Below are 21,515 nucleotides of genomic sequence, written 5' to 3'. Positions count from 1 at the left end.
ATCAGCTCAACAATCAACGAGGGTGCGATTAAAAATCTAGATTGAGTTATTAACGGCCAGCTTTTCCATCCTCAGTGTTGCGTTGCTTTCTGTAGAACATCGCAGCCTTGATGAAAACCCCTTATTATATACCCAGTAATATGAATATTTTGGAAAAAAAATTATAAATCTGAGAGACAAGCTAAATTAAAACCTTATATTTAACATCAAAACAAACCTCTTGTCTAACTCTTATATTTAGAATTAGAGATAGTATTATACTATCTTTAGTTCTTAGGGGGTGTTTAGATGGAAACCAAACCATGATTTTAGAAGTAATTTCACGGTCTACGAGATAAATATGTGGAGAAGTTTATCTCGATTTGTGAAAAAGTGCTTCTGAGAAGCACCTTTCAGGGTATTCAAACACCCCCTTAATATAAGACTCAATTGACTAATTTGGAAAAAAAATAAAAAAACCAAACGAATTATTTTAAATTATTTATATTTATTATTTATCTCCAAACTAATATCTCTAATTTATGAGCTAATATACAATCTAATGATGCATTTAAATATTTTTAAAATATTATATAATATATTCTATAATTAAATAATTTATTTAGTTTTTTAATCTTCCTAAATTAGCTAAGTGAGTCTTATACAAATTAAATTGGGATAATGTTCAATAATAGGGTTGGGCGATAATCATGCGAGGTTGAATAGTATGATTGCCTGTTTGTCTTGCTGGGGCAAATGGGGTAGCTAATCTGTCAATAAGTTCGGTGCCTAAATCAGATAATCACAGATGAAGTTGTGGAAGTTACCTTGAAAGCGTGGAGCCATAATTGATACGAAAAAAAAAAAGATTTTATAGATACTTCTACCTTTCCTCAATATTTCATACGATACTTGTACATTTCTTTCTTAATTAAAGCTTTTAATTTTACTCTATCAGCCTGATTAGCTCCTATGCGGGGGCAATAATCTCCGTGGGAATGATCTCTCTACTCTAGGCACCCAGATATTGAACGTCTTGGGACTCTTTCTTTTTTTTTTTTAATACTCCTCCGGTCCTAATTATAAGACCCAATTGACTTATTTGAGGAAATTAAGGAAGTAAGTTAAGTTGGTTATTTATAATAAATAAGTGTTGTTATTCCTAAAATATCCTTGCTAATTAAGTATATTGGCTAAAACTATCATTATTAGAAGGATTATCTTGGAAAAAAATGCATAAATATAAGAGAGAAAATGGATTGGGTCTTATAATTAGGACCAAATAAAAAGTCAAATTGGGTCTTATAATAAGGACCGGAGGAGTATCTTGGAACTCTCGAAACTTCAACGCCTCACTTGATAATATAGAATAAGACATCTAATGTGCCATCGTGTTGGCAATCTTATCGCCAGTTGTAGACTTTGTAGCATTTTCATAGGTAATCAATCAATTCAATATAACAAGCTGTGCTGATCCTATTTGACAGAGACTGTCGGCTATTTTTTAGATACATTAGACTTGAAACTAATCCCTTTCGGGTTTAAAACAGTTAAGAAATAGTCCTTCTAACAAGTACGCTTCCTGATATTTAAATTTTTGTTCTCTTACTTATGGGAGTGAGGCTGCTAACGCCTCAACTAACAGTTTTGGTGATGACTTTCGGCCTTGTTTGGTTGTTAAACAGTACAGAACACATTTGGATTTGATGGAGACTGTCGGCCTGGTTTTGTTCTTAAGCTATCGAGAGCACATTTGGATTTGATGGAGACTGTCGGCCCGGTTTTGTTCTTCAACCATATAAAACACATTGGGATTCAGGTATCTTCGTGTAAGAAAACCACAATACTCATCAGTTCTTTAATATGAAATTTATTTAACTAATTTAATTAGATTAAAAAAATTACATAAGTTGGTTAATTATAATAAATATGACATGTTTTTCTAAGATACTTTAATCATCTTCATTATATCCTCTCTCCCTCTCATACTTGATTATGGTTTAGGGAGTATCAATAAGGGTGATTTGAAAAAAATTGATAGATATAACAAATAAATCTTATATTTATGATCAAAATTAATTCCACAATTAGGTCCTATATTAAAAATTAGAGGAGTAATATACTATCCAAAATTTTGTATTTTATATTTAAAATTAAAGTCAGTATATTAAAATGATGTGAATTTGAAGTTTTAAAAGCTTCAAGTGATGTTAACTGACGATTTTTTTTTGAAAAACTTATTTTGCATATGCTTATATTTTTCTTATTTTTATTTACTGAATTCTTTCCAAAAAAAATTTAATTGAGAGGAAAAATACATAAATCTCAAATTAAAAATTGAGGATCTGAGTGTATATAGAGAGACCTCATGGCCAGTACTATGTGAGGGGATTAATAATCGCTAGGCGTTGAATACCATCAACTCAGAAGAAAAAAAAGATTTTTCCATTTTTAAATTAAAATTGATAATAAAAATTGGGATGGGATCACAGAATCGTCATGGGATGACATCATGCTAAGGCGTCGTCATTTAGCGGTGAATAATGAGAAGGGTGTGTTCCTGGATTCACAGCTCATCTGTGCAGGGCACATTACGTGATGACGTAATTGAATTCAATACGAAAATACAACAGCCCCATAATTGAATTCATCAGCTTTTTGAATGTGCATTCCAATATGGATTTACCTACCCTCAGCGCATCGGATGATAGCCCAATTTGCTTCCCCCAAAGCGTGTACTTGTGTTTTGGATCTCCAATAAGCTAAGTTGGACTCTAAATACACATAGTGGCCTGTTGCAGCTCATCTCCTTGGATGATATATTCTAGCTACTTCCCTTCTCCAATGTGACTATCGTGTTCTTTTGATTACCTCCTTCCATTCCCAGTCATTGGTAGGTCCTAGACATCATATATATGTGGCCAATAAGGACAACATTGTATTGCGCACTATTGAGGATGTGTGTAAGGAGTACTCACGCACCAAAGAAACCGTTAAGGTTCAGGGAATAGTGGCTACGTGTCTCAAGTTTTGCAAGCGAAATGGTGTGGAAGTTTCTGGTGTTGTCTCTCCTTGGAGGCTTCTCTTTGCTCTGCTCTTTCCCTCTCCTTTCCCCATGTTTTCTTTTATGATTTCTCACCTATTATGAGTGTTGCCTCTGTGTAATGGTAACTGTTATGTATCAGAACCTATCATCTGAGTTATGTTAGGCTGTACATGTTAATGGAACTAGTTTCAGTATTCATTATCATGATGAGTACCTTAAACTCATCAGTTTTAAACCGTTTATATGTGATTTGAATAGTTCAGACTTAAAATTTTTAATTAACTACTTTTAAATAGAAAAAAAAAATCATTTTTTGAAAAAATGCTAGTTAAAAAATTATCTCTATTTTAAATTCTATACATATTAAAATAATTATTTTAGACAAATAAAAAAAATTACATTTAGACCATCCAAATAAGATATAAATAGTTAAGATCTGATTAGCTTACTTTACTCATCAAAGTGATGAGCATTAAAACTGATTCCATGTATTAAGACCTCAACAGTATTTCAATCGCAGAAGCTAATTTCAGTTTCGGTTTGCTCAGCAATCAGCATATTGTTAAAATTACCCCCAACAAGCACAGAAGATGCCTTGTCACAGGGAAGAAAGAGAGTGGACAGTTAAGGAAGCAAATTCCTAAGCCACAAGAGAAAAGACTCATTTTATTTTATCCAGGCAGAATACAATAACTTCTTGATGATTCTTTTTCCTATATAGAAAGAAAACTAGAATTTCCGGATCAACAGATTGTACATAAAGCATCAGAATCACAAAGTGACAAGCTCAAATGCATCACGTATGTATGTATGAAGAAGCGAGAGAAATTGAAGAAGTTAAGGCTTCTTGAGGAATTCCATGATGTAGGAGTTGAAAGCAGAGCAAACAACACGGAAACCTTGGAAGCCAGCACCCTTGGCCAGAGCCTCAAACTCTTTCTCAGTCCTCTCTTTGCCACCGGGGTTGTGAGCCAACATGATAACGTCGATGTGGACCACTCCCTTTGTGGCCAAGCTGGAGTCCGGAGCCACCGGAAGAATGCACTCCGCCACTATCACCTTCCCATTTTCTGGAAGAGCATCATAGCAGTTCTTCAGGAATTTCAAGCAGTGCTCGTCACTCCAGTCATGGCATATCCACTGCATTTACATTACATTACCAGTGAGCCAAGCCTTCCAATGAACCAAATGTTTCTGGGCCATCAATGAATTGCAATTCAAGCATAGAATATTGCAAGTTTGTTAGGTTTAGGTGACAGTGTAAGACCCACACAAGGATCCAAAGTTTTTTTTTCCCCAATTTTTTGTCATTGGCTTCATAGCCTAGTTGTAAGGTGATGTGACTCGTTCGGGCCCTTGAAAATCTAATACAACCAGATGGTTCAATGATTCAAAGTGTGTGATTGGTATTAACTACTATATTGATTTTGAAGATGTAAGAGCAAGTTTTGGTCAAAACATGGATTTAACCAAAACCAATGCACCATCAAACAGAGTGTAAGAGCTAAAGCGAAGTCACCTTCATGAAAACAGCGTCTGCTTTTGGAACACTGACGAACATGTCGCCACCAACATGCTCAACACCTGCAGCAAACACCAATTTGAATCTCAGAACTCACAAAATAAGTCCACAAAGATATGCATAATTAAGGGGAAGTTGAGAATTAAGGCCTGACCTGGATAAGAGGGAGCGTCTTCAATGACATGGGGCAAGTCAAAGTTAATGCCCTTGATGGAGGGGTGCTTAGAGACAATCATGCTGATGACGGCGCCGGTGCCGCCACCAACGTCAACGAGGGATGTGAGGCCCTCAAAGCCGGTGTAGGTCTCGAGAATCTTCTTCATGGTGATGGTGGAGTGGTCGGCCATGCCCTTGTTGAACACCTTGTTGAACCTCGCATCTTTGCCGTGGTACTCAAACGATGTCATCCCATGTGCCTTGTTGAATGGAATCCCTCCTTCCAGAACTGCGTCTTTCAAGTAGTACCTTCCATATATACATCACCATGTCAATATCCAACCTCTCAATTCTCAACCCTTCCTTTCAACATTTCTCAATTCACTTCACTTAATTGCTGAAGTAAGTTACGTGAATTTTCTTTTAACTTTTGTTGCAAAACTAACTCTCCTTTTTTTTTTTCGTCTCAAATATTAATTTTACTCTTAATTTTATTTTTTTTTAATGCGCTTCATTGATAATACGTAAAAGTTATTTATTTAAAAAAATGAAATTTAATTAAAATGCATCTACATTTTCGAAAAGAGTAGAGGTAAAAATTCTACTAATTTGGACAAAATTCGAGACAGACTTATAAATTCGCCTCTGACTATACATAGTCCAAGTTAGATCAACTAACGTTAGCCCGTAGGCCGTAACTAAAAATGAGAATATAGAAATAGTCATGACTCATGAAAACAAAAAATAAAGCATTACTCAACACTTAACTTGGTAAAGGGCATAAAAGTTAAATCAATTACTCCTCTAGTTCTTAATATAAGACTTAATTGTTGAGTTAATTTTAATTCTCAATATAAGACCTATTTATCATATTTATTTATTTTTTTAAAATTACCCTTACAGATTTTTCTCAATTATAATCAAGTAGAAGAGGAAGATAAGATATTAAGAAAGATGATTATAGTGTTTTAGAAAAAATATGACATATTTTTTATAATTAAATGATTTATTTAATTTTTTTAATCCAATCAAATTAGTTAAAATAGATTTTATATTAAAAATAAGAGGAGTAATAACTAGGAAACGCGAAGAAGAATGGCATGTGCGGTAGGTAGAGTGGTGACCTTTCAAAGAGTGTGGTCCCCATTCCCATTACTTAATAGTTTCCGCTTTCCACACACCGCACAACTTATGAGTGGCCTCCAATCTCCATTGTCCCATTCCATCTGCCCCTCCATATATATTCAACACTAGCCCTTCTGGTTGGGCCCGCTCTTTATATGCCTTTTTAAGTTTTCCCCCCTCTAACCCCTTTGAATTTTGTGCCACTTTCACGTACCCACATAAATAATTAATTAATCTTCCGGGTGTGATTAACTATTTCATTAATTAATTAATTAATTCTTCTTTTTTCTTTGCTTACAAGTACGGGCAAATACTCCTAATCTACATAACTTGCCCGAACTGGTAATTGCCATTCAAAACCGGAATTCGCTTTCAAAACATTCCTCTCAATTTCTATCAACAAACCGCACCCTTGCTTCCTCAGTGATGTGAAAGTGATAACTCTTGAAGTTGGATAGAATTTTATTTCCACTTCAGAATCTCTCTATTTTTAAAATGATTAAGGAGAGATTAAAAAAAAAAATGGAGTATGCCACTTTATTTATAACCTTCCCTATTTTGTGGTTTGAAAAAAAAAAAATCTAAATATGCCGTATCTCCATGTCATGACGATCAATAATTATTTTCTCCCTACCCGCCAATTGGAGCGCCCCATGGAAGCGTGCGAGACTGAACATCTCTTGATCTTTCCATCGATGGACCCGACATATATAATTGTTACGTTTAATAAACAAATCAATAAACATTAAAATAAACGAAACCAATATAACCCGTCCATTTTGTCCTCAGAGATCGCATTTTATCATTACTTAAAAGAATGTTAAAATTAACGACTACTAGCACAATTAGTTATCTTAATCTATAAATTAGATTAGTTAAGAAGTTAACAGTAAGCATTAGGTTAAAGTAAATTAAGTAATGGAGTGGGCAAGGGAGAAGGAAGTACCAGCTCTCCATGAGGACTTTGTCCTGATTCATGAGGTTGAGAGGAGCAATAGAGACGCCATCTTCGTTCTTGACCAAGTATTTAGCGACAGCGGCCAGACCGTAGAGCCTTTCGATCTTGCCGTCCGGAAGGGTTCGGAGCGAGCAGCTGAGTACGTTGTAGCAGGCCAACAGCCTCATCATGCGGTCCAGCATCACGGCGGCGTCGGGGTTCTTGGTCGGAAGCTGGGCGGCAATATCGGAGGAAGAAAGCTGAGCATTAGGGCCAGCCTTGGCGATGATCTCGAGCAGATCCAGCTCGAGAGCTGATTTCAGAATCATGGGAAGCACGGATGCGCTGGCCAATTGCATCGCGAAGAGGTTCGCTTCCTCGTCGTTGACATGGGTCGGGGTTATCTGAGTCTCGCCGGCTGAACCCATGACGGCCTGAGGCCAATCGGTTGGTTTTTGAGTTCCTGCGTTTTGGGGGAAAGAAGGAGAAAGGAGAAGAAAATGGTGACGACGCACAGCACGGTGGGGGTGAGTGGATTTATACTGGTGGGAACAGGGTCCCTTTGTACAGAAAAGTTTCCATGGATGCCCTTCACCAACCCCACGGGTACCCCACAATAATACGACCGAGCATTATTGGGTGCTGAATTTTATACGAGAAGCAAGCAACCGCAAGATTAAAAAATTAAATTACGATATTGACGTGTTCATTATATTTATGTGTTTACTAATTATTATTGTTATTATTCATTCGGTCAAATGTTCAACTCAAGTTGAAAGTTTCACGAGTTAAGACGCAAGCATGTACATATAAGGAGTCAACATACAATTCCTTCCAACTCATTGGCCCCTTTAGGCTGTGTTTGGTTATTAGGCCACTCTGTTGCAGATTAAAGTATTAACGGCGCAAATTGAAGTAAATATTTTGAATGAGAATGGAAACCAGATAAATATTGTGATTAATTCTTTTTTTTTTTTATATTGGGGGGCAAAATATCTGTTGGCCGTATACGTGAGAAGAAGGCATGCTAATGATATTAATGCATGGCGTTACTTGGATCTTAAATAACAACACTAGTTATTATTGATCGTTTCTTGGAATTCACTTGATTAATCCATCCAGTAATGTGGGTGGTATTTCATTACTCCAGATGGTTGCTTTTGCAGGCCCCGTTCCCGGCAACTGTGACAACGCTTTTTTTTTTTTTTTTTCTTTTTTGTTTGCCTTTTATTTTCTTGCCTTTCACTTTTTATGAACAGAAAATCAACTTTTATACTTGCAATTCGCGAGCGAATTTTTTCCCCAAAAATTTGATCATGCTAATTTAATTTCCACTTTTTATTAATTATTATATATCCTGTTTTTTAGCATGCACGATGTATCATGTTCGTTACTATTTTTCTGATCCTTAATATAATACTTATTTAACTAATTTGATTAGATTAAGGAAACCAGGTAAGTAAGTTAATTATAAAAAATATGACATGTTTACCATAATCATTTTTTTTAATATCCTCTCTCCCTTGCTTACCTAATTATTATTGAAGGAGTATCCATATAGATAATTTAGAAAAAATTAATAAATATGATAAATAAGTTTTATATTTAGGACTAAAATTAACTTAACAATTAGGTCTTGTATTAAGGATTGAAAGAATAATAGGTTTCCTCTTGTATTTTCAATGAGAAGGAAAATGAAAGCACTGAAATTATGGTTATTTATTTAATAGAGTGCAGCGTTTTTATTTACGATTTTTCTTTTTCGTGATCTTATTTGCAAGTTTATAACCGCATAATTACCATGCTGAGGCCATCAAGTATAAAAGACTTGGGAGTTTGCAGTTTATTCAAAATGATAAAAACTAGTCATTTTCATATATTCTATAATATATTATTTTTAAAAAAAGAAAAATTAAAAAATTACATAATCATAACACATGTTACATGATCTTTTTGAAATATTTATATATATTATTAGACTGTATATCAGTTTAGAAGTCACACAAATTAGTTAAAAAAATAATAAATATAATATTCTAAAATAATTTATTTAACTTTTTTATTCTTTTCAAATTAGTCAACTGATATTATATTAATGATTTGAGGTAGTAGTTCCAATCATTACCATGAATTTCTCAAAGTAATTTAGCTAAGCACCGAAAATGGTAGGATTGACAAATCAAAGGGTATAACATCTTACCTAATATCTTAAAACATGATATATATATATATATATATATATATATATATATAAACATAACAAGAGAGCAGGAAAAAAAGAATGATGCGATGTGGAAATTCCGGATATCCACCTCAATGTTGGCCTCTAAATTCGCCTAAAATTAATAAACTCAAACCTTATAAAATTACTAGTGGCAAAAATTCCCAGTCTTTACATACGATTCGATTAATTCTTTATTTACTCGCCACCGAACGTCGCATCCTTCACCAACTTCCCCCACCAACTCTGTTCAGATTTTCCTTGATTATTTCCTAACGTGAGAGCACCCCTTGATGGAGACGACGACCACATTATCTTAATTAATAATCAAAGACGCAAATGCCGTATTATTCTGCTTAGTTTGCCTGCTGATAAGGTTTCTTTATTCATCACACGCCATCCCCGAGTCCGAGTGTAGAATTCTTTGTGGGATTTGCGTATTAATTAATTACCGTGATGAAATGTTCTGTTATTAATGAATATGTAAGCAGAATCGTAAATTGTAAACATTTAATTAAACAACCAAGTTGGTGGTCGTAACATTAATATTTATTTATTTATGCATAAAAAGGTTTATAGCCGTTTGTCAACAGGTGAAAGCAAAAACCAGAGCAGGCAACGGTCCAAACGGGCAGTTGTCCATCTTTGGTCACCTTCGCACAGGCCTAAAAAGGGATAAAAATCTTTGTTTTACGAATTGTTGCAGGGCATGTGTTGGTTGAATTGTCGAGTTAGGATTTGTTCTGCATCGACAAAGTGACAAGAACTCTGTTTTATGAATTTAAAATGTAAAGCTACATGTCTATTAATGTATGTTCCTGATGCGCAAGCGCAACGCTGCTGGACTAACATGGCCCAATAATTAAATTAAAAACTAATGATAATTGAAATGGAATGATCGGCGAGACCGTTACGTCATGGTGAGTGAAATGGAATATATATATATATATATATATATATTTCAATTCTCAATATAAAAGTATAAAACTTAGTCCATTAATTTAATAAGATTAAAAAAATTAGTTATATTAGTTATTTGTATTGAATAGATGTTGTATTTCTTAAAATGTCTTTATTAATCATGTGTGTTTGAATTATAAATTGATTGTAACTCTTCAAATATCCAACTATTACAGGATTACTTGAGAAAAAAAAAAGATAAATATTAAAGGCAAAATAGATCATTGTGTTATATTTATGACCAAATTAAAAATCAAACTAGTATTTATATTAAGGACTGAAAGTAATACAGTCTTGATGTTCATTAGAAGATACTCCTTTAATTCTAAATATAAGACTCATTTTATATATTTAGGATTGGAAGAGTATTAAAAACCTGTTTGGTCTCATAGACTTGATGTCCCTTACAAAGCCAATGGGAATTAGGCAGCCAATTTAGGTCCTTTGTTGGAATATTGGTCGGTTTTTATAGTTACTCATCCCTTACTCACATCAAAACAAAATGTAAAGCTCTAATCTATATACTCTTTTAATCCTAAATATATATTAGTTTTAGTTTTTAATATAAGAGTTTATTTAATTTTATTTTGGTCATAAATATAAGACTCCAATATATTTTTGTATCTCATACTTATTTATTTATTTTTAAATAGTCCCTATAATAATAGTAATTCTAGTCAATAAATTTGATTAATAAGGACATTTAAAAAAATAATACCTATTTATTATAAATAATTACTTAATTAGTTTTTTTTAATCTACTCAAATTAGTTAACTAACTTTAATATTAAGGACTGAAGGTAGTAAAACTTATTTTATAAGATAAATTAAAATAGGTTTTATATTTAGAATCAGAAAAATAAAAAACTATTCACTTTATATATGGTATGCGTGTGCAGGGTGGTTTAATTCTCACATATCATTTTTTTTTTTTTACCCGCAAGTCCTTGAGGATTTTGATTTTGTTTGTCATCCATCAACGAAGGATGGTTATCTTTATCTTATGTTTCGTACGATCGAAATTCGAAATTGAAGGAAAAGACAGGGAGAAATTTTTTTAATGAACTTGATTCAAGAAATTGAAAAATTAGAAGGATAAAGTTAAAATTTTTTAATAAAAATATAGAAAATATAAGAATAAGAACAATTAATTAATTAAATATTTTATACCTCATTTTTTTAAATCAAACTCATAAAAGTTTTTACGTCCCTCCCATCTAATTCTCTCACACCAAATATGTTTCCACGGAATTATTATTTGAAGAATACAAAAAGAAGAGAAGAGGAAAAAAGTGGTATACAATGTCTTTAAGACGCAGCATTTTTTTAGGCTTCATTTGCTCTCATATAGTTTTATATTATAGGGTGTAAGTTAAGTTAACCGTTAAATTTTCTTCATGATATAATAAAGATCCTTAAATATGGATTGCATTCCTAAAATTTAAGAAAAGACAATAATTACTTTTACAATGTGATAATTTGACTTGAGTGCACTCAAAGATAAAGACAACGAATTTGATTTTGATGTGTTTGTGTTGTATTGTATGCAAATGAAGGGAAGGTGAGGAGTTTATGTAAACCACAAAGTGATGCCTTAAAGAGATGCTTATTGGAGCAATATCTCTTTAATTAAAGTCACAAATGAAGTAACATAATTTAAATAACTAAATAATATTTAATATCCTTTTCATGAATAGTTATGCCTTTTAATAAGCAGGGTTGCTTTAAGAAAATAACACAACCTTCTACAAAGTTGGCGGCTACCACGCCTTTTATATATGCTTTTAGAAATCAACCTTGCTACGTTTTAATATTGTAACTTATTATAGGACCATTTATATAAAAATATTAATTTATATAAAAAATGACTTTTCATAAAAATGTATCAATTTAATAAATTTACATAAGTATATGATTTTTTTGAAAAAAAAAACTATCTTTCTATTTTAAAAAAATTTCAACAAAACCGATCCTAAAAAGATTTGTTGCCCCCTTTCTGTCCATTAATGAGGCTTCCATTATGTTACTTCTTTTTTTGGCTGAGTAAATGTACTGTGTTTGAAATCACAGTATCGTGGAATTATGCGCCCAAGAATAATGTCCTGGTGATATCATGTGAACCAACTAAAATGAAGAATCTCATTGATCAATCAAACTGAGTAGTTTACACCTTCTAGAGGTCTCCCTCAAGGAGATCCCATCTCTTCATATTTATGTGCGATGTGTATAGACAGGCTGTCACATATTATCCCTGATGCAGTTAATAATGGTAGGTGGAAACCGATCCGAGTGTCTAGGAATGGACTTATGGTGTCTCATCTTTTATTTGCAAACGACCTTCTTCTTTTTGGAGAGGCCTCTGAGATGCAAGGTAAGTATATGATGGAATGCTTAGATCTTTGTTGTGAAGCTTCAGGAGAAAAAGTAAGCAAAGAAAAATCTTCCATGTTTTTCTCTCCCAAAGTTCCTTCTCATTTGAAAGCAAAAATCAAAGAAGTTATAGGTATGAAAATTACTGATGAAATTGGTAGATGCTTGGGATTTCCCTTACTAGAAAAAAGAGTTCAACTAAAACTTTTCAATACATTGTTGATAGAGTTTAATCTAAGTCGTCATCCTGAAAAGCCTATTGCCTCTCAACTGCTGGAAGAATCACTCTAGCTAAATCTGTAATCAGTACCATTCCTTTATACCCCATGCAGGTGACAAAATTGCCTTAAAAATTTTATCATGAAGTGGAGAAATTGCAGCGTAATTTTATTTGGGGAATGATGCAAAGTAGTCATGGATTTCATCCGATTAATTGGGACTCTATTACTATGCCTAAGCACTTTGGAGGATTAGGAATTAAGACACTAAATTTGATGCACTGTGCTTTCGAAGCTAAGTTGGCTTGGAACCTTCTTATGGGAACCAAGGGTATATGGTCTGCTGTTCTGCACCATAAATATATGATAAGAGCAGAAGAGAATCTGTTTAATGTACAGAAAGGTGACTCTAGGCTTTGCCATTTTGTCAACAAAAAGACCTTATTGCAAAAGGGTACAAGGCGGCAGGTTAGGAGTGGTGAGATAGTGAGCTTCTTCAATGACTACTGGTTGTTCCAAGATACAAAAATTAGATATATGTGTGAGACCTCTTATTATAGAGGAGGAAAGAAACACAGTGGCTGAATGGGTACTAGATGGGACTTGGGATTATAATAGACTTGCAAATACAGTGAACTCCCAAGTTGCAGTGGCTTATAGCTATTCTACCTCCTTATGCAGCAGCTGGGAATGATGTTATGACCTAGAAAGCGACTGCTCATGGTACTTTCATCGTAAAAAGTGCTTATGATTTAGTTGATTATGAGCTCTCTAATAATTTCATCTCTGTCTATGAATCTATTTGGAGTTGGAAAGGTGCAGAAGGAATTAGGGTCTTCTAATGGATTGCCTTTCACAATAGACTACCTATCAATGCTTGGAGAAGTTCATGGTCTTCTACTTCTGCTAATTGTTCTTACTGTGAAAGAGGAGTGGAAAATGCTTTGCACATTTTATGTGATTTTTCATTTGCAAAAAGGATGTGGTGCACTCTTGTTAAACCTAGGTATTTATCTCAATATTTTTCAGCTGCTCTACGTGATTGGATAGCTGTAAATCTGTCAACTGAGTTAGCTGTTAAAATGGACTTTGACTGGAACTTACTTTTTGGTGTATCAGTTTGGCTTCTTTGGAATTGGAGGGATAAGTTTTGCTTTGAAGTTGATTATAATAAACCTATTGATCCTGTCTCTACTGTTCTAAGTTGTTGGAATTCTTTTGTGTGCATGAATGACCCTGTTTTTCTTCGACCACATGATTATGTTTTAAAAGTTACCTCTTGGCAACCTCCCCCGAATCAATGGGTTAAAGTAAATATAGATGGTGCTATTTCAGCTTCACGATGTGTAGAAAGTTGTGGTGGACTAATTGGAAACCACATGAGACAATGGATCGTGGGATTTACTCAAATGATTGGTCAATGTAATGTGTCTGAAGCTGAATAATGGCTGTGTTCAGAGGCCTCAAGTTAACTTGGGATTTTGGATTCAGGAGAGTCATTTTAGAATTTGATTTCAAAACTCTGATAGACATGCTACTGAAAAACAAGACACAAGAATCTTATAGTCTTGTTTTTATGAAAATATAGAGATTAACATGCTTCTCTTGGGATCCGAAACTTCATCATATTTCTAAAAAATTAAATCATGTTGACTGTCCACAACTTCTAATTTGAATTATTGTCTTAGACATTTTAAGAAATTGTGCTTGAAAGATAGTTTGGGATTCAATCCCCTTTTAAATTGATTTCTTCTTTTTATTCAGGCGTGTTGCCTTTTTTCATTTATATATATAAAAAAAGAATCTGTCAGATGAGAATTAATAAGCACTTCCATATTGCATCCTATTTTATTGTCGTTAAAAATTATATAGTTCCTATATTTTAATTAAACACTCCCTTACCAGCAATTTAGTAATTCAATAATTTTTAATTAAGATGAAGGTAAAAATTTCAATACCTTAATAAGTAAGATAGAGCATGAGATTGCTTAGGATAGATAAAATATGATAATGCTGAATATCTTTCTTTCTTTCTTTTTTTGGGCCCACGGCAGCACTGAATATCTATCTTGCTAATAGAAATACTATAGAGCACCCTACTTTTGCAATCTCGTGCCTTTTTAACGAAACGACGTCGTTAGGCCGTTGGCGCTTAGTCTAGGGATTCCCAACGGTCCTTTCCAATTCTGAAATTTGATTTCCGGATTTTGCTGCCCTTAAATCCCTCGTCTCACCACTCAAATCCCGAATGCTGAAGGAATCTGAGCAAGGCGATCCGCTTGCTTTCTTGGGAGCCAAGCAGAAAACAAAGGATAACAGCAATGGGAGAAGTTGACCGAAAGCCCTCCCTGGTACCATTGAGCGAATTGAAGAAATCGATTGAGATAATCTCCCTTTCTTCCTCAGAAGAAGACGATAGTCCAATTAGGCCTATATTCTGCCTTAAAAGAAGAGATGACATAAAACGGGTCGAGGAATCTGAGGACTGCTTCATCTTAGAGTTTGATCCTTTTGAGTCGGTTGACCTATCGAAGCTCGCTTTGGAGAAGAAGAACCCTCCTGACGAAGATGTCAGTGATCTCTCTATTATTGCTGAAAAGGGCGAGGTATAACATCAATGGATTGCAACTATCCTTTCTCAAAATTTCAGCTATTTTCCTTTAACTTCAGTTATTTAACTCATTGATTTGGTCATATCAATTACGTATCTTGCAGTGTTTGGCGCAAGCGTACTAGCTTGTTGTGTGCCATATTTTCCCCTTTTTTAATTCGTGGCCCATGGTAAAATGTTTGAGTGGAATTGTCACTTAAAAAAAAAAAAGTTTGAGTGGAAAACCAATAAATTCATTTTTATATATTTATACTCATCATACCGGGATACAAAAGTTCGAGGCTGAATGTGAGATCAATATCATCTAATAAGGTTTCGTCAGTTTCATTCAAAAGGGTAAATTGGCAATCTGTAATTTGGATTTCAACTGCTCCTTTTTCTTTGCCTGGCATGAGAATGTCTTGCTGGATGCTCTGGTTAAGATTTTTTGACAAACAGGTAGCGTGCAGAGATTATCCGCATTCAAGACATCTGTGTCTCAAATTTCCGTTCAGTACGAAGCCTCACGAAAGCTACTGTGAAATGGTACATCAACTTGTCACTGTCTTTTGACAATAAAGAAATCATTATCTTGAATGACTGATAATAGATTCTTGTTTGAATGGTTGATCAAATGCAGTGCTATTGTTATGTCTGCGATTCAGCTGCCCCATGTAAGTACTGGAATTCTCACTGCCATGCCCACAGTATTGATTACTGGAAGGACAAGAGGAACGTTCACAAACAACAAGTGGAGATGCAGAAGCAACTAGTTTCTCACAAATGAGAAATACTCTTGCTTGACACGATCCTTGTGTCTTTAAAAGGTTTATGCGAAAGAAAAAAGACTTATTTTTTGTTATGATGCTGCCAAATCCATAGTTGGCATTTGACTTTTTGGGTAGTGTATATCCGTAACTTAACACATGCAGAGGACACCGGGGGCTAACTCTTGAAGTATATCAGAGCAATGCCCTTGATGGTTTAATTATCAATTGCTCTTCCAAAGAATTGCTTAGGCTAGGTTTAAGTTGGGTTTTGTAAAGATGTTAAAAGCCCATGGTATTTATATGTAATTTCTTGCCTAATTCCAGCTCGGAGGTGCTGGAAGAAGATGGATGCAGTTGCTTCTTCTCGTAATTACTCATAGGAGTCTCGTACTCTCGTACCTTTTTTGATCACCTTGGATTCCAGGCCAATAATCCAGCATGAAGCAGGTAGCAACCACTCCTGGGGTTGAACATTAGATTCCAAACCATTAAAAATAGTAGCGTTTATGAGAGAGAGAACCCTTCGATAATTGAATTTGAAAGGTAATTTGCCATCATTTTTCTGCCTTTGGGATAAATAATAAGGATGTGAAACTGGGAAGGCTAACCTCTCGGAAGTCTCTATTTCATTTGTTTGCAACTCTCAGAGCACTGGAACAGAGGTAATAGTGAACACCTCCCCCCCCCCCCAAAAAAAAAGGAAAACAGTGAAAGAAATAAATCAGTTCTTTTACGAGCATACCCATATTCTCTAATTGTACAATAGATCTTACGCAAATGTTGAGTTTATATCCATGAGAACATACAGAAAAATATATCAGATGACAATTTTTTTTTTCAGAACTGCAAAAACACCAGGAAAATGTATTACCTGATACGAACATACATGTAATCAACCAAGTCACAAACAAAATTTGCTCAGCTCAGTCTGCAAAATCCTATGCGCATTGATTCCTTTGAATATTCTTTTGATGTATTTACTTGTTAAGTAGATTCTGTTACCTAAGGTAATGAAAAAAATGATAATAATAGTAATTGTGAACGTCAGGCTCGTATAAATAGAATATAAGTGCTACTTTAGGGACCCCAGATTGTATAATCGCCATTTCTTTTGGGCTCAAAACACGAAAGCCGTCGACAGAGAGATAGTAATGTAGGCCCAAATTTAGGGCCCAATACGCAGAAAACCCTTCATGAGGATCGGATAAAACCCAGGGGTTAGGGGGAAGCGAGAATGCTAAAACTAATAAACCTTATCGTCCTTATTTCGCAGCTCCACCGTGCGAAACCCCTACTCCGGGTGTGAGAAGACATGTCTCCAGGTCCCGTTGTTGAGCCCGCCGCCGAGGCTGAAACCCAGCAGCCACTTCCTGCCTCCGATGATACTCAGAACACTAAACCTCAGCATCAGGTTTTATTTGACCCCATGATTTTTTTATCGCTTATTTTAATTCATTCCTCTCATCTTCGCTCATTGGTTTTCTTTTTGGCTTTACTCGTGTGATCTAATTTTCTAGGATGAGGATGCCCCCGTTGTCGAGGATGTGAAAGATGATGACAAAGATGAAGATGATGCTGATGAGGACGACGAGGACGAGGACGAGGATGATGAGAAGGAAGAGGGAGCTCAAGGTTTTTTATACTTCCATTAAACTATTATGAAATTAAGAAATGCTTTTTGTAGCTTTATTTCATAGTTTGCTCACCTAATATTTACTGTATAGAACTAGGGTTCCAGGGCATAACGGCGTTTGATTTGTCTTAAATTTTTATGACTTTCGGTAATTCTGACTTTGCTGGTGGTTGCAGACTGATAATTGGGAGACTTGTAGATGATATTAAGTATGTGTTTTTGAAATATGTAGAAAATTTAGGATTATCCTACTTGATGTATCAATACAGGCATGAATAATGGGGATCTTATAACTTTTAATGTGTCTGCAACTTGAATATCTGTTGCATAGGATATCGTGTACTTGGTAAACGGAAATATACCCCCATTTAATTCTATATTGAATCTACGCCCTATCTTTTGGCTGCTGTGTGGATTTCCCCTGTTAACTGTCTTCTTGTATTTGATGTCTGACGGTGATGCACATGCTTTCTTTTGCAAAATTACGCTTTCTCAACTAAAACTAGTAGTAGATATGCATGTTTTAGTGTTTTACAGCAGTGCTTTTTGAATAAAGTCTGTATATTCCTCTGGGTCCAAAACTAATCTCTTTCAACAAGGGTGGAGGTCGACCACAAGTTAACGAGTCATTGGTTCTCTGCTTGTAGCAGTGTACATGAAAAGACTTTTGGGGGTCTGATACTATCTTGTAGCTAAGCTGTCTGGTTGATCAACTCTTGTATGTTTAAGCGTGCTAAGTACATATAAGCTAGGTTTTTTTTCTTGTCAAATATTCCGTATGTATGGTCGAGATTTTTCTTAGTTCAACTTCAACTCTGTGTTATGCAGTTTGCTTGTTTTTTCTATTATCATGATTCAGATGAAGCTATGGATTAACACAATTGAATTAATATGTGCTATGTGCTGGAGATGGTTAACAATCATCAGTTTAGTGTACTAGAATATTTCCTCTAGATAATAGCTATATGTTATTACCTCTATTCTATGTTAAAATTTTCTTGCTTTTGTTGAATATTATCTTGCAACTGGGAATGACTGTATCCATCCTATGCTACCTGTTGTTGGAACGGCCCTCCCTTTTTTGACTTTGGCTTTTCCGTGTTATCTATTCGTTACATTGTTCCTAAATCTGCTTTACTCGTTACGAAATGCAGGTGCTACTGAGGGTTCAAAGCAGAGCAGAAGTGAGAAGAAGAGTCGTAAAGCAATGTTGAAGTTGGGACTGAAGCCAGTTACTGGTGTTAGTAGAGTCACAATTAAGAGAACAAAAAATGTGAGTCATCATCCAATTTTTTCTTTGTATATGATATATATGGATGTCATCTTACTAATTTCATTCTGCTTCAGATACTGTTTTTCATCTCAAAACCTGATGTCTTCAAGAGTCCAAATTCTGAGACATATGTTATATTTGGGGAGGCAAAGATAGAGGATTTGAGTTCTCAATTGCAAACACAAGCTGCTCAGCAGTTCAGGATGCCTGACATGGGATCTGTGGCGGCAAAACCAGATGCTGCAGCAGCAGCTGCTGCCGGAACACAGGCCGATGAGGAAGAGGAGGAGGTTGATGAAACTGGGGTTGAGCCACGAGACATTGATTTGGTCATGACACAGGCAGGAGTTTCAAGAAGCAAGGCTGTCAAGGCTCTCAAGACTCACAATGGGGACATTGTTGGTGCCATCATGGAGCTCACTACTTAAGCTTTGTGCTTCATTTTATTTAAGTCGTATTTTTTTGGGATGATTTTGGATCTAACGCCTCCCTCTAGTAACTTTAGTCACAGCCATATCAGCCATCAATATGGTTGCGGTATCGTAAATTTTGTTGCTCTCATAGTTGTGGGACGTCATGGTCAGTGCATTATTTTTCAGTCGCGTCTACACATGATCAAACCTTCCATGAGCTATTTCCTCTCAACCAGATACCATGACTATTCATGATATTAAGTTTTGGCTTAGTTGATTTATAATGCTTCCGTCCTTGTCTTGCCCCGTTTGTTGCTGAATGCAATTTGTCCTCGAATGAATGAAGTAGTGCTTAATTTCGAGTATTTTCTCATTAATTCTTGAACGATTCACTGAAACGTTGCAGTTATCTACTGCCTAGTCATCCAAACAAGCTATGCCCATATCAGAGGGAGTTGAATAATTTGAATAGATTAAGAAAATTAATCGAATTAGTTATTTGTATTAAATAGATGTTATTTTTTTAAAAATATTTTTGCTAATTAAATGTATTAGTTAGAAGTATCAATGTTATAAGAATTATTTTGAGCGTAAAAAAAAGATAAATATAAAAATAAAGTATATTATGATTTTATATTTAAGATTTAAATAAAAATCAATTGAGTTTTTATACTAAGGAGTTATTATATTAACGATTTTAGGTGGTAGTTTTGAAGGTTTTATTGTTTTTCTTCAATTCCATTGGAGCTCATTTCTGAGTGACCCCAGTTTTACAATTCCGTTGAAGCTAAGAATGTTGCGTATGAAAGAATCATACTTCATGCTTCCAGCAGATGAAAGATCTATGGATGTTACAGGCGTTGAATGCAATTAGTTCCCACAGCCGACGATGATGTTAACATAAAACCTATATACAATTGTTAAAGTGTAAATTAATATACCAACTATCATATGTTAATTACTGGATAACCACCCTGATTAAACTATGAAATTTTGTAGTCAGCAAAAATAAAGCGGTTCAAGGCACAAAAGAGAGAGAACTTCTGTTCCATATCTATAATTCATTGCGTATCACTAGATAAAGTGGAATGAACCATTTATTTGGGTTTATTATATGTTAAGTTCCTATTTAGTGAATATTATATATTAATGCATATGTATTTTTATTTACAACTCATCCTTTAAAAGCATGTTCTTATTATATATCATTTCGTAGAATCAACGAAAATACTAATATTAATAGTTTATCCAACATTGCTTTTTGGTGTGGATGTTGATGAGCAGCTATGTTGGAGAACACGCACTAGAATTAACTAAATTTCTTAATCTAAGTGAATTGGTTAAGAATGGTGCTGATAAATAAGAAATGATAGAATATTTTATATTTAAAGTAGAATTTAAGCCCCCGTGTTAAAGAATATGAGTGGCTCGGGAAACGTAATGGGCTGTTGATAGCGATGTGCATGATAATTAGATGTTGGCAATTATGCACATTGACGATAAATTCATGAAATTTGACAAACACAATGTCGACTTTCTCTGTTTCTTGCAGCAGATAACAAAACTGTACTCCCAAGAGAGGGAAGAAAGGCCTACCTTCCTTGGATTGCCGACAGATGATTTCCGCAATGAACATCAAACAAAAACAAAAACAAAGCCAAGTTGCTTGCTTTACAATCAAAAGCACAAGTCACCCCAGATGAGACACGCCGCAGCATCAATTAGCATATCTTAACGTTGAAGCACTTCCACAGTTCACTTCCTTTTATTTCCACTTTTCCAGCTGAGGGAGCACACCATAAATAAAATGGAGGTGAAGACTTTTTATTCCTTTTAATAAAAACTTGTTTACATCTTATGTTTTCAAATTAGTACTTTGTATAAGCAAAGTATCACTTTCTACCTCTAATTATTTCTGGCCTCCACAGTTAGTGAGAGTTCGCTAATTTGGCCCAAGCAAGCAGATAAATGTGTGAAGTTTTTAACTGAGGAAATATATGCTCCCATTTTTTCCGGGGAGGCTGATCAACAACTACTCTACGTACATGAAATCTGATTCATTATCTTCGTTAACCTGTTTGCCCGCCCTTCATCTTGAAGTGGTCCAACTCTTTCTTTATTATAATGCATAAATGATTCATCCCATAACCTGTCCTCAGTTTCCTTTCCACTTTCGTGTGCCACGATCCTTGCAAATATGGTTTCATAATTGACAAAGACCTAAACTTTTTCACGTATCTTCAAAGTGATGCTCCGTTTGAGCTTAATGGGGAAGGAACAATAGCTTTTTTCTACAACTTCT

General features: G+C 34.8%; 3 protein-coding genes across 3 annotated transcripts; 2 read left to right on the top strand and 1 right to left on the bottom strand.

The window, feature by feature from the left end:
- Positions 1-3,662: 3,662 nt before the first annotated feature.
- Positions 3,663-7,295, bottom strand: LOC114761422 (caffeic acid 3-O-methyltransferase). Its single transcript, XM_028950780.1, has 4 exons — positions 6,775-7,295; positions 4,702-5,012; positions 4,545-4,609; positions 3,663-4,165 (listed from the first exon to the last, which is right to left on the bottom strand). The coding sequence occupies exons 1-4, from the start codon at positions 7,191-7,193 to the stop codon at positions 3,863-3,865; spliced, it is 1,098 nt and encodes a 365-aa protein (XP_028806613.1). The 5' UTR covers positions 7,194-7,295; the 3' UTR covers positions 3,663-3,862.
- A 7,512-nt stretch (positions 7,296-14,807) lies between these two features.
- LOC114761416 (uncharacterized) lies at positions 14,808-16,244 on the top strand. The gene is made up of 3 exons (XM_028950774.1): positions 14,808-15,140; positions 15,584-15,670; positions 15,765-16,244. Exons 1-3 carry the CDS (start codon positions 14,856-14,858, stop codon positions 15,909-15,911), a joined length of 519 nt encoding a protein of 172 aa, XP_028806607.1. The 5' UTR covers positions 14,808-14,855; the 3' UTR covers positions 15,912-16,244.
- A 903-nt stretch (positions 16,245-17,147) lies between these two features.
- LOC114761428 (nascent polypeptide-associated complex subunit alpha-like protein 2) lies at positions 17,148-19,578 on the top strand. The gene is made up of 4 exons (XM_028950787.1): positions 17,148-17,305; positions 17,412-17,526; positions 18,682-18,800; positions 18,875-19,578. The coding sequence occupies exons 1-4, from the start codon at positions 17,207-17,209 to the stop codon at positions 19,226-19,228; spliced, it is 687 nt and encodes a 228-aa protein (XP_028806620.1). The 5' UTR covers positions 17,148-17,206; the 3' UTR covers positions 19,229-19,578.
- The last annotated feature ends 1,937 nt before the right edge of the window (positions 19,579-21,515 follow it).

This window comes from Neltuma alba, unplaced genomic scaffold (assembly GCF_004799145.2).
Source record: "Neltuma alba isolate B1F8T4 unplaced genomic scaffold, ASM479914v2 tig00011120_pilon, whole genome shotgun sequence".
NCBI lineage: Eukaryota > Viridiplantae > Streptophyta > Magnoliopsida > Fabales > Fabaceae > Neltuma > Neltuma alba.
The sequence above is the reverse complement of the archived record's forward strand: the minus strand, read 5'-3'. Positions and strand labels throughout refer to the sequence as shown.

What these genes read in the sequence shown, in the direction of transcription:
- LOC114761422 (XM_028950780.1), bottom strand. Translation starts at nt 7,193, where the DNA reads ATGGGTTCAGCCGGCGAGACTCAGATAACCCCGACCCATGTCAACGAC. An exon ending in AGACGCTCCCTCTTATCCAG is followed by an intron (nt 4,610 to 4,701) that starts GTCAGGCCTTAA and finishes TGTTTGCTGCAG; the next exon opens with GTGTTGAGCATGTTGGTGGC. An exon ending in CAGACGCTGTTTTCATGAAG is followed by an intron (nt 4,166 to 4,544) that starts GTGACTTCGCTT and finishes ATGTAAATGCAG; the next exon opens with TGGATATGCCATGACTGGAG.
- LOC114761416 (XM_028950774.1), top strand. Translation starts at nt 14,856, where the DNA reads ATGGGAGAAGTTGACCGAAAGCCCTCCCTGGTACCATTGAGCGAATTG. An exon ending in TTATTGCTGAAAAGGGCGAG is followed by an intron (nt 15,141 to 15,583) that starts GTATAACATCAA and finishes TTTGACAAACAG; the next exon opens with GTAGCGTGCAGAGATTATCC. An exon ending in ACGAAAGCTACTGTGAAATG is followed by an intron (nt 15,671 to 15,764) that starts GTACATCAACTT and finishes GATCAAATGCAG; the next exon opens with TGCTATTGTTATGTCTGCGA.
- LOC114761428 (XM_028950787.1), top strand. Translation starts at nt 17,207, where the DNA reads ATGTCTCCAGGTCCCGTTGTTGAGCCCGCCGCCGAGGCTGAAACCCAG. An exon ending in ACACTAAACCTCAGCATCAG is followed by an intron (nt 17,306 to 17,411) that starts GTTTTATTTGAC and finishes CTAATTTTCTAG; the next exon opens with GATGAGGATGCCCCCGTTGT. An exon ending in GAAGGAAGAGGGAGCTCAAG is followed by an intron (nt 17,527 to 18,681) that starts GTTTTTTATACT and finishes TACGAAATGCAG; the next exon opens with GTGCTACTGAGGGTTCAAAG.